Source organism: Hylobates moloch, unplaced genomic scaffold (genome assembly GCF_009828535.3).
Source record: "Hylobates moloch isolate HMO894 unplaced genomic scaffold, HMol_V3 SCAFFOLD_8, whole genome shotgun sequence".
Lineage (NCBI taxonomy): Eukaryota > Metazoa > Chordata > Mammalia > Primates > Hylobatidae > Hylobates > Hylobates moloch.
Window position 1 is genome coordinate 93,643,856 of NW_026652283.1, and position 16,407 is coordinate 93,660,262.

At 35.6% G+C, this 16,407-nt stretch overlaps 1 protein-coding gene across 45 annotated transcripts in view; it reads right to left on the minus strand.

The window, feature by feature from the left end:
- Nucleotides 1-16,407, minus strand: part of ARPP21 (cAMP regulated phosphoprotein 21) — a 160,473-nt gene that overhangs the window by 111,282 nt on the left and 32,784 nt on the right. For 27 of the 45 annotated variants that reach the window (XM_058443060.1, XM_058443056.1, XM_058443053.1 and 24 more), the window contains exons 2-5: nt 7,703-7,876; nt 5,800-5,966; nt 4,810-4,851; nt 3,939-4,028 (exon numbers count right to left, since the gene is read on the minus strand). In XM_058443060.1, coding sequence (XP_058299043.1) covers nt 3,939-4,028; nt 4,810-4,851; nt 5,800-5,928 — 261 coding nt within the window. In that variant the 5' untranslated portion in view covers nt 5,929-5,966; nt 7,703-7,876. Of the gene's footprint in view, nt 1-6; nt 3,734-3,938; nt 4,029-4,809; nt 4,852-5,799; nt 5,967-6,747; nt 7,665-7,702; nt 7,877-7,961; nt 8,063-8,130; nt 8,647-16,407 lie in introns of those variants that run through there. The other 18 variants (XM_058443058.1, XM_058443055.1, XM_058443049.1 and 15 more) reach the window with 11 other exon arrangements.

The window sequence follows — 16,407 nt, forward strand, 5'->3', positions numbered from 1 at the left end:
CTGTTGGGGAAAAAATATAATAATTTAGGGCCAGGTTTAATAATCTCTGTCTGGCTCCCATTTTGCATAGAGGTTATGAAGTATAGAAAAATGAAAACCAGGTGCAGATTTTTTTTTCTTAAATGGTAAAAATTAAACCTGTCAGGAAATTAATTGCCCTTTAAAATGACTTAATCTTCAGGAGTCAGTGGGAGGTCATAAGGAACATCTAGTACTAAAACTTTGCCTTATGAATATTAACCTTAACCAAGTTGAATTCCTGTAGATCACAATACTTATTTTTTTTCTACAGGTTTATTTTTAAACACCTAGAAAAAATTTCTTTATCAGAAAGCTCTCAGCACAGCCATTGTATTAAAAAAAAAAAAAAGTCTTCCGTAGTTCTATTCTATAATTCCTTATAAGGGGAAATTGGCACAAAGACAGACATATACTAGGAATCATAATTACAAATAGAACAGACATAAAGAAAGCCCCTATTACTGAATTTACAATTAAAAACTCAATTTTAGACCCAGGTCAACAATGACTTCTACTACTATGAAAAAGCAGACTATATAATTGCAGGAATTCTAGGTATAAACTTATTATAATTATTTATAAATACCACTAATAAATCATTATAATGTATAGTTACAATAAGCATTTCCTTTTAGAAAAGGTAGGAAGTAGAATTATATTTTTCATAAATGATATATAAAATTTAATGTTATTTTATTTTAGCATCAGTTAGTCCTTTCCAAAATATAATATTCTCTTGAAATGATCTTTGATTTAAGATTGACCATTTACTGCATTGGGAATGGATCCACTTTTATTCTTATCTATTTTGCACTGAAAATAGATTATTTCATATTAACTCACATATATCAGCCATTTGATTGATAGTATGTTCACTGTTTTGAAGAAGAATGAGCCAAATCATGTTTTTCAATTTTATGTAAAACCTACGCTATGATTAAAACTATGACAAATTAACCACCGTTAAGCCCACTTATTCTTATGTAAGAGATCATTTGATGGCAAAGCTTCCTTCCACTAGTGACATTAAAATTTATGATGTAGGAAAAAATCATCCCAATGACTAATAATGTCTCTCACTGAAAATTAAACTAATGCTCAAACTACATGTGACTAAATTGATGATTGTGCCCTCTTAAATTTGGGGTTCTTAATGGTTCTCAGTAAACCTGGCTAATCTAACAAGCGTAAAGAAAAGTTCTCCGAAGCTAAGTTTCTTTTTTGGAAGGGGCTCCACTGTGAACTCCCTGTTTCACTATGCTTATAAAGTCACGCAATATAAACGATGAAATAAAGCATACTTTCATCATAAATATCTTAGCTGAGTTTTCCAACTTCAACACGTTTTTCCTGGGGATGTACATATATAAACTTTGTAAAAACTGAGTTTAATTTGATTATAGAGTCATTTATTGCAGTTTGGAACAGAAATGTCTTAATATGCAAAGGTTCAGGCAGGTTCTAGGGATAGGATTTGCTTCTACTTGCTAAAGAAATCACTGGGACATTTCTGGTCCAGAAGACATGACTGAGGTGGGGAAGATTCAGTTTGACAGTTAATCATCAAGGGAAACTGAGGGCTCCCAGGCCACGAAGGTGATCTCATTGCTTCTTCAAAACTGACTGAAATAACTAGCCTCTGTATGTATGAATCTAAAATCATAGAGGCTTGGACATATATTATAAATGCATGAGCAGAGGCTAAAGAATATCCACTATAAAAAAAATGTACAAACTGATGCCATGTGTTGACAAATACTATACTCAGGAAAAAAATATCTTTTCTATGCATAGATATTACGGTGTTGAAAGAACACACAAAAATGCTATAAAGTTGGTAAAAAACAATCTGTTATTTTTTAATATTTTTATTGATATGCTCAATAATAAAATACAAGTGTTAATAAATACATTGGTACAGGATAAGTTTATATCCAACAACAGTAAAAGAGTGATTCAAGTTGCAGTAATACACTGATAGGTAAATAGTATAACATTAGAAAAGCAAAATTCTTTTAACTTAAGGACAGACTGAACCATCAGGTATGGGTCTGAGATCAAGTAATACAGGTAGCAAGAGTTTTTCCCACACTGGAAAATGAAGGCAGTTTTCCAAATACTGTGAATTTACAAACATTGGGGAAGCAATACAATCCATATACTGTATACTTCTGCCAGTGTTCTCTGGGATTCAGTCCGCACATTTTGTAAGTGCCGGTGGTACCTAATGAAGGCATTGCATATAAACTCAAAAGTCTGTTTCTTTATTCTCTAAAAAGGTAGCACGGCCACTTGCTTATATGTGTGTCTGGATGTTCTCTATCAGCCCCCTGCTCCCACCACTCCTCAGCCAATCCAAAGAGAAGCTTGCAGGCTCTCATTCTGTTCTACAAAGCTAGTCTTGGTTTCTGAGCTTGGAACCAGCAGGAACAAAGCACCATTTACACCTTATTTCTCTGCACCAATTGTATGGAGACACTAGACTTAGGTCCAGAGTGGGCACTATGATACAGTTGATCCCTTAAAAAATTTCCTCCTGGTACCTTGTCAAATGGGACAAAAAGCAGATTAAGTCTATAAAGGCTGTCCTTCTCTGCCTGGCATTAGGAGTGGGGGACAACTGGGGCATTACTTCTCCCAGGGTCTGTCATTCTGCAGAGTTAACATATATTGTGTGCAGTACATTACAAGCCATCAATCAACATTTAATAATATAAGCCGTGATATTCACATTATTCTCCCTTTTCAATCTCCATTAAAAATAGAAGCACAAATAAAATGCTGAAGGAAAGCCACACATTTCTCAGAGCCCAAGTAAAATAAAGCATGTGTATGAAACATAGTAATGGCCACTGAAAGATAGCCTGTCCATGCCTTATGACATGAGTGGCATGTTAAGAAAATGATGCTAGAAAAAAAAAAAAACAACACACACACTCTTAGGACAAAATCTATTAGGAATTTATTTTTGGTCCTTTTAAAGAAAGTGCTCTCAATGCTCTCTGTTTCCATGAGGGGAATTCAGAGTATTTCAATTAAAGTAAGAAGAAAAAAGCAAAACCAAACCAAACAAAAATAATGATATCTTAATCAATTTTCCCTCCCCTGGGCTCAGGTAAACCATTTTACTTTTGTCTTGACTGCTCCCAGCCTCTGATAAAATAAGTACAATTTCAGCAGCAAGACCATTTTTTATAAAAGCTAATATGATGCCTAAAAGGCAAACAAAAATAAGTATGATGTGAAGTTTCCCATTTTGTCATGAAATAATTTTATTGAAATTTAGATTTTTATAACCTACTAATCTTGCTGTAAGGAGCAAAAATAAGGGTAAAAATATGCAGTGATATATTAATAATATTAACTTAAAGTCACCATCAGCTCAGATTCATTTCTGGACAACTTTTGCAGTATTGAGAAATCTCCACCAAAGGCCATAGAAGTATTTCTCCAAAGTTCAATGCACCTTATTCACTATTTCCTAAGTTTCATATGAACCAGCAATTGTGTTTCTTATAGGCAAGTGCATTTTGGGGAGCTGAGAGGTAAGACATCTCCAACAAGGAAGGAGAGAGGATACTTGGGATTATATTTGGTTCAGCCTTATCAAAAGAGAGCCTTTGAGGAAATTCAGCACTACTGTGCCTACTTTTTATTTAACTTTTAATCTAAATTCTTTTGAATTCCTTTCCATTTGCAGTTTTCAGAGAGTCTGGAAAAAAACAAATGTAATACTCTGTGACAAACCATTAAACTATTTTAGAATGTTGCATAAGCAGGGGATGAAGCCAAAAAATGAATTATTTTCTTCAGTTATATTTTTCTCCCCCAAAACACTGTTTAACACCAAATTAAGAGTCATGCACACAAAGGTGGATCCCATTCATGCAATTAATGATAATGACAAGGGCATATACCTGATCCTGAAGACTTTCACCTCCTGGTCTGGCAGAAGATTCCTCACAGACAGCAAGACTGCGAGTCAGTTTGCCTTTTCCTGCTCCTGACTAGGAGGGGGGAAAGAAAAGGGAAGGAAAGGAAAATAAAGAAAACAAACAGGAAACATTCTCAGACTGCCAAATCATCTCCACATTTACATAACTTCCCCAAATGAGATTTTTAAAACCAAACTTCAAGTCTGCCAATCAGTACTGTCTACACTGGCTCAAAGCATCATACCTCTGTATTGATGGGGATGGAAGTAAAGAAGAATGTGAATAGATAAATTAAAAAAAAATACTTTCAGTAAATTGTGTGCATCACATTGGGAACATACGAAGAATGAATTGCTGTCATTTCCTGAAAATATCAGGAGTAAAAAGTGATAAAATTAATTTTTACTGAAACTAAGTTTGCAGGAGATTTGACTGAGAAGATGGTTAAAAGGATGAAGAGTGTGTACTAAACAGTAGTATCTGCTTACTTCAAGGCAGAAATCAAGTAGTGAGAATAAAACATCTACTCTAAATTTTATTTAAAATAAAAACAAAACAAGCGGTCATTTGTTTTGTAAAGTACTGTCAAATCTCTAAGTGTGAAAACAGGATCAAATACATACATTTGCAGCTATTTGAACACTAAATCCTCTAATTAAAAAATATGCAGTGCCAGAAAGTAAGACATGCATAAACACAACCCCACCAAAAACAGCCAGCACCAGTGCAACCGAGATCCCCCACAATATCTGGACACAATCATCTGAAATGCTGGCAAATGCTTTAACTCTGATATAAAATAGGCAATTTATACCCATGATATCAGGTCTACCTAGAATGTTAAGAACCCTACCTTGGATTTTCTTCTTTCTTGATTCTGAGCCTCCAGCCGCCTCTGTATGTTGGAAAGAAAATAAAACAAAATAAAATAAAACAAACAAAAACGAACAGTAAATCAACAACCGAGAGAGAGAGAAAGAAAGAGCAAAATGTCACTACCGGCTACAGTAGAGAAGTCAATAATAATAGCAACAGAACATCACAACCATTAGGGAGGACTCCTCCTTCCCTAGCTTTAAAAAACTTTTGACTAACTTTTAGCTCTTTTCTCTTTATAGCAACTACTGGAAAGGGGACAAGGAAAAGCCAGCTTTGAAGTCTTTTGGCCATCATGCAGTTATCTGCCTTTGTTAACTGTTGGTATATAAAGAGTTAACACTTCTGTGGTTTAGTTAAAAGAAAATCAATACTTACAAGCTATTTGTAAGTGCAGTTTGCTTTCCTTCTACCAAATCTCTTTCCCTTGTAAATCATGATATGTTTCACAACACTTTTTCATTTCCTTTCATCACTCCCAGTCTTTTTTCCTCCTTCAAGTACGCTCTCTTTGGCTGGGAATTCTAGGGTTTAGTTTGTTTGCCAATAAGATTTGAGCCTTAGCATGCCCATGAAAGTCAAAGGAACACCTGCCTTTGATTTTTCTTAGTTTACCATGAATTGAGTCTTCAGAATAGCAAATTCATTTTTAAAACTCAGCTAGTCTAAAGCTGCCTTGGGAGAAGCCCTCTGTGTACACCTTGAGATGTTCTGGAAATTGGTAAGGGGATGCTGTGTGCAAATTCAGAAAATAAATACTTTCCTATGACTTTTTTCCCCACAGAACACATTTTAGAGCATGGTTGGGTTAGGACAAAAAGTGACAAAAATTGAAAAAGTAGGAGACTAGCATTTCCTAATGATATAACTAGTGAAACTCTTTAAAAAATAAATCTTTAAAGTATTCTGAAAATAAGGGAGCTGCACACAGTTGTATGAGAGTCAGGGTCTCTTCATGCTTACTCACCTGCAGTTCCAGTTTCTCCTCTTCATCCAGACTTTCTGATTTAACAATGCCGTTCTCTGGAGTGGCTGTCTCCTGCTCAGTCCCTCCTTCCTCTGCTATTGCCTGATTCAGGTCTCCTTGCTCAGACATTCTCCCAGATGCAAATTAAAATAACAAGATTTTATGCCCTAGAAGGTTAACATATCAGAAAATAAAGTCAGGGCAAGGTATTTACTATCATTCTTTAGAGACTTCATTTCTCCTTTCATATTCAAATCCAAATGAGCAATTTTGAGAATTTTATACAAAAGGGGGAAAAAGCAAGATGAAATCAAGTACCCAAGGCATGCACAAGAGGCAGATACAGTTGTCCCATCCACACCCCCTTTACACGCGCTTGTGAATACACCTTGCCATCAAAATGGGTCAACAAATCTTAGAGACACATAACTCCCACACAACTACCAATTCCCCATTCTCCACTACAGGGTAGAAGAAGCAACAAAAGAGGATATTTCTCTAACTTTTGAACAAATGACCCTCGACTTCTGACTCAAGATGTGGCACTGATGTTCTGCAGCAACTCTAAGACGACTGAAAAATTATTTGCAGGTTCCAAACATAGACATGCTTCCCTAGGTCAAAAAAAGTCTGTAAGGTCAAAAAAAACTATTGAAAAGGTAATAATTCAGCATAAATATGGTATCTAATTTTGGCAATAAACTTTTGAGGGTCAACATTTCCAGGCTTCGAAATGACAGCTACATTATCAAAAACATAAGCCCTCTCCCAAGCTCCCAAGCTCCTGTCAGTCGCTGGTGCAACAAGATCCTGTGGAAGGAAGTCTTTGGCAGGCAGCTCTAGTGAAGCTTTCCCAACTAAATGCTACTTCTCCAGGCTCACAATAGACTACAGACACTGGAAATGGCTTTTCAGAGTTAAAATCTGTTATTATTTTTTTCTCCCTACCTTTATAAAACCCCTGACACTTCCCCTTCTGATGTGCTGTCAAATGAGGCTCATGAATAATTTAGCATTTACTTCCTCCTCACTTTTTTAAGCTGTGAGAAAAATAGAAAGAAAAAAAAAGAAGAAAGAGAAGGAAGGAGGAGGAGGAGGAAGGAGGAGGAGGACAGAGAGAAGAAGAAAGAAAAAAGAAAGAAGAAGAAGGAGGAGAGAGAGGCGCTGTAGCTTAGAAAGTTAGTTCTTTAACAAAAAAATCCCAAGCGATGACTGTCTCATTCCCAGTCATTACAATGGTAATTATTACTAGACGAATAAGAGTTTTAATATGTTTCCTTGAGAGTATGCAATTACCATTTACTAATTCAGTAACTTTATTTCCAACTGAAAATAGGAAGCATGAGAAAAATCTAAACCACAGAAATTTTGCTAAAATCTACCATGACAAAACAGATGGTATCTAATGATATCTTTAAAATACACAGGCTTGTTCAGCAAAGGATTGTGGGAATGTAAAAGGAAGTTTTCCAACAGGATGGTAGTTTGAATCTGTAAAGTGACTAGTAAGCAATGCATTCAGGTTTTGGAAGGTTTTAGGATATTTCATCCAGTGCATTCTGATGGATTTCTTATATTTCAGTGACGTTCAGTATGCGTGGTTAACAAAATAAAAAGTTCCATTTTCCACTGGCAAACAGCTTGTTTCTCAGTGCATTGGGCAGGGGACTTCTGTTGCCCTAACTCATTTTTTAGAGTATTTAAGTAAAAAACAGACCATGACCAGATTTAAAATGGAGTGAACAAATTGAGCTCTAATTCTCCAAACTACAAGCCAAATGAGTCTCTGATACAGATCCTGTCATGGTTACATTCAGTGAACTGCTGGATGCAAGCAGGCACATTTATATAATAATAAATCTAAAATACAGATGAGATGACAGCCAGACAACAAGACCTTTACCTTTGGTGCAGAATTCCTGCTGCAGGTCTTGGCGACTTACTAGCGGCTTCTGTCGTTCTACGCCAGGAAAATCCACACAAGTGATCAGAGACAACTGGAGTCCCATGTCCCCATTAACAGTTCGGAATGCCCATCTCCATGCGATTCCCTTACACAGTGTGACACATCGTCAACCTGAAAAAAGATGAAAAGTAAATAATAATAATTGCAATAATCATGGTAGGGTGAAGGATGAAATAAATAAGACGGGGTTTCTAACACTAATGACCAGCTTCCAGCAAATCACGTTCACAGCTTGATCCAGCTCCACCTGTCTCAAGCTGCCTGCTTCTTCTCTAATGAAGGCTACAGCCGGCTGTTCAAGTCAGAACGGCACCCACGCAAGGAGCTAAAATTAACAATTGCATTATGCACCGAAGATTACTCACTTCAATTTTAACCTTTTTTAGTGAAATCTCGCACTTTGTATTAAAAAAAAAAAAAAAAAAAAAAAAAAAAAACAAGCTTGTGTGTTTGCCTCAATGAGAATCAGGATCACCTATGAGCAAAAGTCTTGCCTCTTTTTCTAACCAAAGGCTTTGTCTTAATTATAGATTATATTATACATTTTAATGCTGTTTATGTGGTTTCTCTCTTTATGAAAGCTACCTGAATAAAGTGTACTGAAACGTTTTGATTTAATGAAATGTTCTCTATAAAAGTTAAAAAAAAAAGAAGAAAACTTTTATAATGGCATGGCTGAGAAAGCTCTTTTCTCTCTACTTATAGTTTGGGAAGAAGAATTCCTAATATTCTTGTTGCAGGGTGAACACAATCTATCCATAGCCCTCCCTCCCCATCGGGATTGCCACTGCCAGCTGGGCATTCTGTTTGACAGCAAAGAAACACTGACAGAGGGATTCAACAGATTTGCAAACTTCAAGCCTGTTGAAAACAATCCACGCTATAATGTGCACTTTCTCTTTCTCACAACTCCTACAGGAGCAGTGGCAAAGACAGCTTGAATGCAAACACAGAGACGGGCTCCTAATAATATTTGCCCAAATCAGGCTGCATCTCCTCCTTTTCCCTATAACGCTATTCTGGTGCACAACGGCTAAATCCAACAGCATGCACACCTCTTCCAACATATACCTGTCTATGAAAACACTAAATGCATCCCAGTTATGTAGTTTGAAAGTTAGAAACCCTCTCTCCCTCCTCCTTGCTACCCTCTTCTCCCAAGTTTAAACGAGCACAGCTGGTTCCTTACAGGATTTTACTGTGGCTATATTAATAACATATTGTGTTACAAAGCCATTTGTTGTGCAAGGGGAAACAACTGTTGAAAATGCAATCACTAGTACAGTCAATAGTTTCTGGATTTATTCATGTTTTATGAAGATGGATGATTAGACTTTAAATCATGTTTCTTTCGTTTTTGGAAATTATATGGCTTTTGAGAGCTAGACATGCATTTAGGACAAAACTGGATTGCTAATCAATAGTAATTTTAATTTTTCAATTTTGATCAGTTTCACCATAGCTATTATAACTAATTCTCAATATTAAATAGAAATCATCGTGTCTTAAAAATTAGAATCTATTTAACTAAGAAGCCCATTATCTAATATGTCTTAGCATAAATGTCAGTGATGGTTATGAAATGCATTCTGGATTGTGTTGTACTTTTTCCAAGCTGAATGAAGTTCTCAAGGATCACGGCAACTCTTTTGATTTCTCTTTAAGACCCTCATATTTGTACAGTTCAGTCAGCAGGTGAACAGCAATGTAATTTCCAAAACTAAGTCTTAGATGCATTATTCCAGCCTCAGTAGGAGGATGCAAGATATAATTCTTTCCAGGAAGAGAGAAAGAACAAACTGATATTCACATAACTAACTCAAAGCGGGGACAGCCTGGATATATGTGTGTGCGTAATTACCAGGACACGTTTTGAAATAGCACCGAGCTCTAAAGTCAGCGAGGTATTATTCTTGCATGCCTGAATCATAAAGTCATCATCTACCAAGATAAAAGAGAAAATGGGCATATGGGAATGAGCAGAGAGGAACATATGGATCACAAATATTTTTGTAACTGATTAAAATTGTTCTCTTTGCTGAGAAAGCAGTGCCAGGAAATCAACCCTACTTCAGCTTTCTGTTCACCAAACTAACCGGACTCTTCCACTGCCATTTCATCTTGATCTGTTTCAATTTCTTTCATTTTTGCAAATAACCCAAACTATTTTTTAAAAATATCTTTTCTTCAACATTTGGTTAATAAATATTCTGGCCAAATTTCAACTGTTACAGTTTGAAGGATAGAAGGAGAAAGAAGAGACTATATATAAATGCACAAAATAAAAGTTACTATGGATTTTTTAGTGGAAATACTATTTTAAACATAATTTTGTGGGTAGCATTTAGTGAAGGCTGTCAATAGTTTGCAGATTAAGCTACAGGAAATTAATCAACAGCGCTGTAAACTATTTACCATGAAGAAAGCAAGTAAAATAATTGCTATATCACTTTATATTCACGCTGTTTCTTATTTCTTTAGTTTAGAGTTGAACACAGTAACAATTCAGGTTGTGGAAATGAGGAAGAAAGGTAGAGAGAAGAAAGGCAAAATGCAAAGCACCAAATATGCTGTCTTTCATCACCACTATCAAAATAGATATGTCCTAAGTGTGTGTGTGTGTGTATTACACATATTAATCACTGTGCTACCAATTGGGAAAGAAAGGTCAGATTTGATTCAAATTTCAGCAATAATTTAGTTCACCGATGAAACGGAAATTAAAGTTAAAATTTTATCAATAAATTGGGAGTGCCACTGTATTACTTTCTTCACAATATTTATGCTAAAAATTACCAAGAGAAGGACTAATATTAACCCAAATTAGCATGGGTACTTTATGATGAAACAACACAGTCAAGATTTACTTATTGAAATTGAAATGTTTTGCCTATATGAACTGCTTCTTCTTTTTAAGCTGGGCATGGTTCTGTAAATGAAAACCATTTGTATATTGGGGTGATGATTGATTTGTCAAATTTCCCTCACGTAAGATATATAAATATTGCAATACTATATAAGCCAAGCATATAACCTATTCTCAAAACAATTATTCTGTTAAAGTTTAAGAACGATTTTGAACCTTTAAAATGAAGTTTAAAGCAAGTAAAAAAAAAGTAATTGGGATGTAACCATTTCAAAAATAAGAGCAACAATGCCATGAATAGAATGTACATACTAATATCTTTAACAAGTCTGAAATTTTCCCAAGGTGATCAAAAATATCAATGAGAAATTTTCACATTAATTACACACCCAAAATGTAATCCTTCAATAGTGTATAAGAAACACTCAACCAGGAGCTTTACCCTTTAATTAAACTCAACCTCATGGGCAGGCATTCTGTTAGATTCTTGAGCCATTACGAAAATGCCAAAATTGCCAGAGAACCATTTTGTTGGAAGAACAGAGAGGGACATTTAAGAAAATAAATTTTCTGGTTAAGATTTTGGGGAATATAAATGTTTTAATGAATATCCTTGTTTAAGCTTTAATCTAAGAGCCTGACATTTTATAAACATGTAGAAGGTTATATATAGGATCTCACATTTTCTTTTTTAACTGTGGTAACCTGGATCAAACATAACCAAGATCAACATTTAGCAGAATGCCAAAAGTGGAAGGAACTGATGCCAACGCTGTGCACAGGAGTAGCACCATAATAATCATGAATTCCATTAAAACTAAGGAAAGTCTGTTGTCAATAAAAACATATGAAGAAAGGCCTTGTGCCAGTGTTTTATTTCTTCAGTTGTATAACAAGTCTTTACTGAGCTTCTACTATGAGCAAGAATGTTCTACATTGTGACATGTTATTCAGGTGAACTAACACAATCTCACATTTCAAAATCTTTTTTTCTTCCTGAATATAAATTTAAAAATAAGCGAATTAATATACACACCTACAGATCAAAGGCAGAAAATGATACTATAAGAGGGGAAATTGGAATTCTGCTTTAGGAAATTTCCTCTGACATATTGATGACACATATATAAATATATACAGACTAGTTCTGTGGATGTAACATTCCATGGTTAGTACTTGACTTACACCAGTACCTACTAAATGCTATCATCATCATCATCTTCATCTTAGCAGTACCTGGTGACATACATTGCTATTTATCTATCCAATGTGGACACGGCAAGAATAAAAAGGTTAGACAGAGAAAATCTCAATGTTCAGAGAACACCTGCACCTCCACCAGAATCAATGCATGTACAGCCAATGTGCTTTCACCAACAAAGGGTAACAGACATCATATTTCACTGAAAAAGACAACTCTATAATTTTTTTTCCCAAAGCTTACCCTGGATATGGTCCTGGAACAATACAAACATCAGGATGTCAATAATCTGAATGAGAGAGCTGGATGAAATGCAATAGCTGATGGGCAGCCTTGTCACAAGACTGGCCCAGTTTGTGCATATTTCTGCTACAGATAAGGAGGGTTTTGTTGACCAAAATCAATGTCACAGAGAAAGAAGCCAAAGGCTCTGCTTCCATGTTAGAAAATAAGCCAAGAATCTGACAGCATCAAGGTTAGTTTTAGTTTGAGTGTGTGACCATTGAGACCAGTCCAAAGATTTTTAAATGGCCTAAACTTCCATAACCCATACAGGCAAATCACCACCTTACCTTTCCAACATCATTCGATTAAGAGTCTGGCATAATTTACCCACATGCAAGGTGGTGTCATCAACCTCCAGCATGATGCAAACTTTAAAAAAAATGCAAATACCCAGAAAACCACAGAGCTGCAAAGAAGCTTAACGGACATTAAATTCAATGATTTGGACAAGATCTAGAACCAGACTTATCTACAAGCAGAGTTGGTTCAGGAAACATAATCATTTTGACTGGATGTCAGAGCTCTTTTCAATAACCTGTGTTCCTCTAGTGATGGTTCTATTAGAAATATAGGGCAAGTTTACGTAATCTGTGCAATTAATTCCCAGTATGTCGCAAGAGAGACCCACACATTGTTTTTCACAGGCTCCTTGTGAACGAGCCTACAAATACTGCACAGAAATGTCCTGAGCATATCATCTGATGATGGTATGTGTGTCTCTTTCTTGGTTTTATCCACCAAATCACATGGACACATTTGCGTTTCTAAATATTATGCTCAGCTTCCTCTTTTGAAAATCCTTAAGGCCCATTTTTCATAGCTATCAGAATGCCATAAAGTTGTCTAAGATCTATCTGCCAAATTTCCTCCTTCCACACCTAGAACTCATAGTGCCCATCTTTCCAAAAGCCACATAGAAAATCACATGCCTGCATTATTCCCAGATAAAATATACTCAGGTTTTGTAGGTAGGCATCATAATTTTTTAATGTGGAACAATTAATTATAATCCGTACTGATGCTGAAACATGGGTAACATTTCAAAAAGACTGTCTCCTTAATCTTCAAGCAAAAAGCCAGGATCTCAGACTTGAGCAATAGCCTCATCACTCCTTGTGTAACTGAAACAAATTTCCCAGGTACTTAAATACTACTGTTGGGATCTTGTGGATAATGATACCATATAAGCTTGCTAAGACAAAAATGTTCTTAATCTCAGTGAGTTACACATTTATCCTAGATATTTCTCTCGGTATCACCGTTCTATGATCTCCTATATCAAGCAGTACTATTTCAGGGATGAGAACCTGAAATGATCCTCTGAAATGATGATACTCTTGTTTGGGCATTAATAATCTAACTGGTACTGGAAATTCTGCGTTCTACATCCGGTTCAATTCAATTCAATAAAATTTTTAAAAGTTTCTTCTTTATCTGGATGTCAGGAAAACAACTCATTATTTATTTTAAGTTATTTCTATCGGAGACACTCTAATGGAACAATAATTTTTCATAAAGTGCATATCTTCAATTCTGGTTTAAAGGGTTCAGAAACATAAAATTCAACACAAAGAAAAAAAGGCATTTCTTTATAAATGGGGGAGAAATACTAATTTTAATAGTAATCATTATATTTGACATGAACTCTTTTCTTCATTCCTACAAGATGCGAAAGAAGCATCTGTCATTTCAAAAACAATAAAATAACAAATGTGATGCAGTTAGAGATGCCAAAATGGGAGCTAAGTGTTTGAGTTATTAAAACCTTTCTCAAAGAAAGTAAAAAGGAAGAGACATTTAGGTAAAATGAATAAAAGCAAAGACAAATTGCTAAGTTGTTATTTTGTCTGATTTTTGAAATGTCCATAAAAGTCATGTTTACTCCTATATATACATTAGGGAAAATAAGACGTTTCCATTGCTATGACATCTTTGTTTCATGTCAATACTTTTTATTTGCTACCATAAATGACTATTTCATGCCTTAATATTGCCTTTTCAGATTTATTATTACCAAAATCATCACTCCCAAACCTTTTAAAAAGGAATCAACATAGAAGTTTAAATTGCCCATCTATGACCTCAGCTCCCTCTCTAACAGCAAAATGAATGAAAGGATTTTCTTTCTAAGGGTGCAAAAGAATGAAAGGGGGCAAGTCCCCAAAATTAAAAGGAAAAATGTGAGCCTAAAGGATATGTGATCGCAGAAGCTATGGTCACAGGAGGTGTACTCCACTTCCAAAAGGGAGGGAGAGAGGGCAGAGAGAGATTAGCAGAAACGGATGTATGCTGCCATCCTAAGTATAGCTTGTGGAATTTCAGAAGACATAGGAACAAAGGGAGTTTCCAGTTATATAGGGCAGCTCTGAGCTATAGTTTTGTGTTAACATCTTAATAGCATTCTCTTTCTACAAGATTCAACAACCACACCAATAAAACAACTACCTTTTACTGAGTACTACAGGGTTTTCTACATAGATTATTACATCTATTAATAACTCTACATAGATTATTACATGTATCATTACAACTACCTTTTACTGAGTACTACAGGGATCATTTTTGACTGACTTTTCTACACAGATTATTACATCTTATCCTCACATCAAATACATCTATTCATTGCTAGCCTACAGCAGGGAAGACAGCAAGCTGTCTGCCTGTCCTGTCTCTTTAGTGTTAAGTTGGCTGGCTGATGGCTCGTTCAATCACTGGATTCCCCAGGTCGCAGAAAAAGCAGATGAATCATTCTTTAACAAAGCTCAAAATTTGAACCAAGTAGTAAAAAAGATTCTCTTCCCACTATTATGCAAACTCCACAATCATGGGGATTTTTGCCTATTTTGTGTACCTCTATATTAACCCCAATACTAAGAATAGTGCCTGGCACATAGTAGGATTTGTTGACTCAGTGAATGAAAAGAGGCTTAAAGCCCTACCTGGATTCTAATAAGTAATGGCTATGTGACTTTGCTGTGTTTCTGCATCCTCCACCTAAAGGCCAAGATATCTAATCATGCAAAGACCTATGAAAACTAATGTGGCAATAAAGTTTTTTCTTAAACTAAACCAACAGCCACTAGAAGGTACCTGAAAGTAAAACCAGGTCATGTTTCTGGAGGTTTGGATCTCATGAAGGCTTTGGTCTGGTTAAGCTCTGTGATAGTCGACTTATCCATTCAAAGAGAGCTAGGCATATTTATTGATCTGCTACTGTGCAGAATATTTTGTGGCCTTCTGGATAGGATACTGGGGAAAGGAAAGAGATGGTGCTTGCTAGGAAGCAGCTATGAAACTAATTACAGAAGTCAGCAGACAAAGGGATTTGAGAGCAAAGCAACTCAGAGGACTGAAGCAAATAATATAAACATATATGACACTACTAACATTAAACTTAGGGTTTTCTCAATGTCTTCTTGAAAGCTAATTTTGAAAATCTATCTTAATGAAACTAAAGAATATAAGTAAGGAAAAACAGAGACAATGGAAAAGATATTCTCATTAAAGATAAAAGGAGGGTGCTGAACCTTTGAACTGATGATGCACATATGTTTGAGTTTCTTCAGGCTCTTGGTGCTTTCTGAGTTTTTCTGAGAAAGTGAAGGCATCATTAATTGCATGATTTATCATAATTAAACTGGCCAAACATCTAGGCCTTGCTTATATTGCTAGGTGACAAAAAAACTAGATAAAGCAATGTCTTTCTCTCCTTTCTTCCACACTTGACTTCTTTCAGTATTGCATGGGGTTTCCTCTGAGTGCTTACTCCCACAGGGTCCTCATCGAAGTGTCATTTCTCCCCTTAGGAGGAAGTGCCACACAGTTCAGGGGCAATGGTGTTCCTATTACAAAGTGGAAGATAGTATATTCTCATCACATGTGCCTGCTCTGCCTCCTCTTAAATGCTGGGGTCTTTTGTTTTTTTCCTCCCTGTTTTGTTTCTTCCTTTCTTTACATTGTCCAATATAGTGTTACATAAAATTACATATCAACACCACTGAAAACAGTCATGAAAACAAAACAGTGCCGTGTTGAGATCAACATATTTGCTAGAAAAAAATGTAAGCGTTCAAGAAATAATTCTTACTCTCTTCAGACTTTCTGAAAGTAGCTCAACTTGAAATATAAAAAATTCATTTGACATTGGCATTTATTTTGGTAGCAACATTGTGTTCGAATTTTTCCTCACCACAGTTAAATATCTTTTGGTGTGTTTAAATGGAAAATGCAAGAGAATAACAACAAAACTACCTGAGAATGGGTGTGAATGTACTGCAGGAAAAGGGTCCA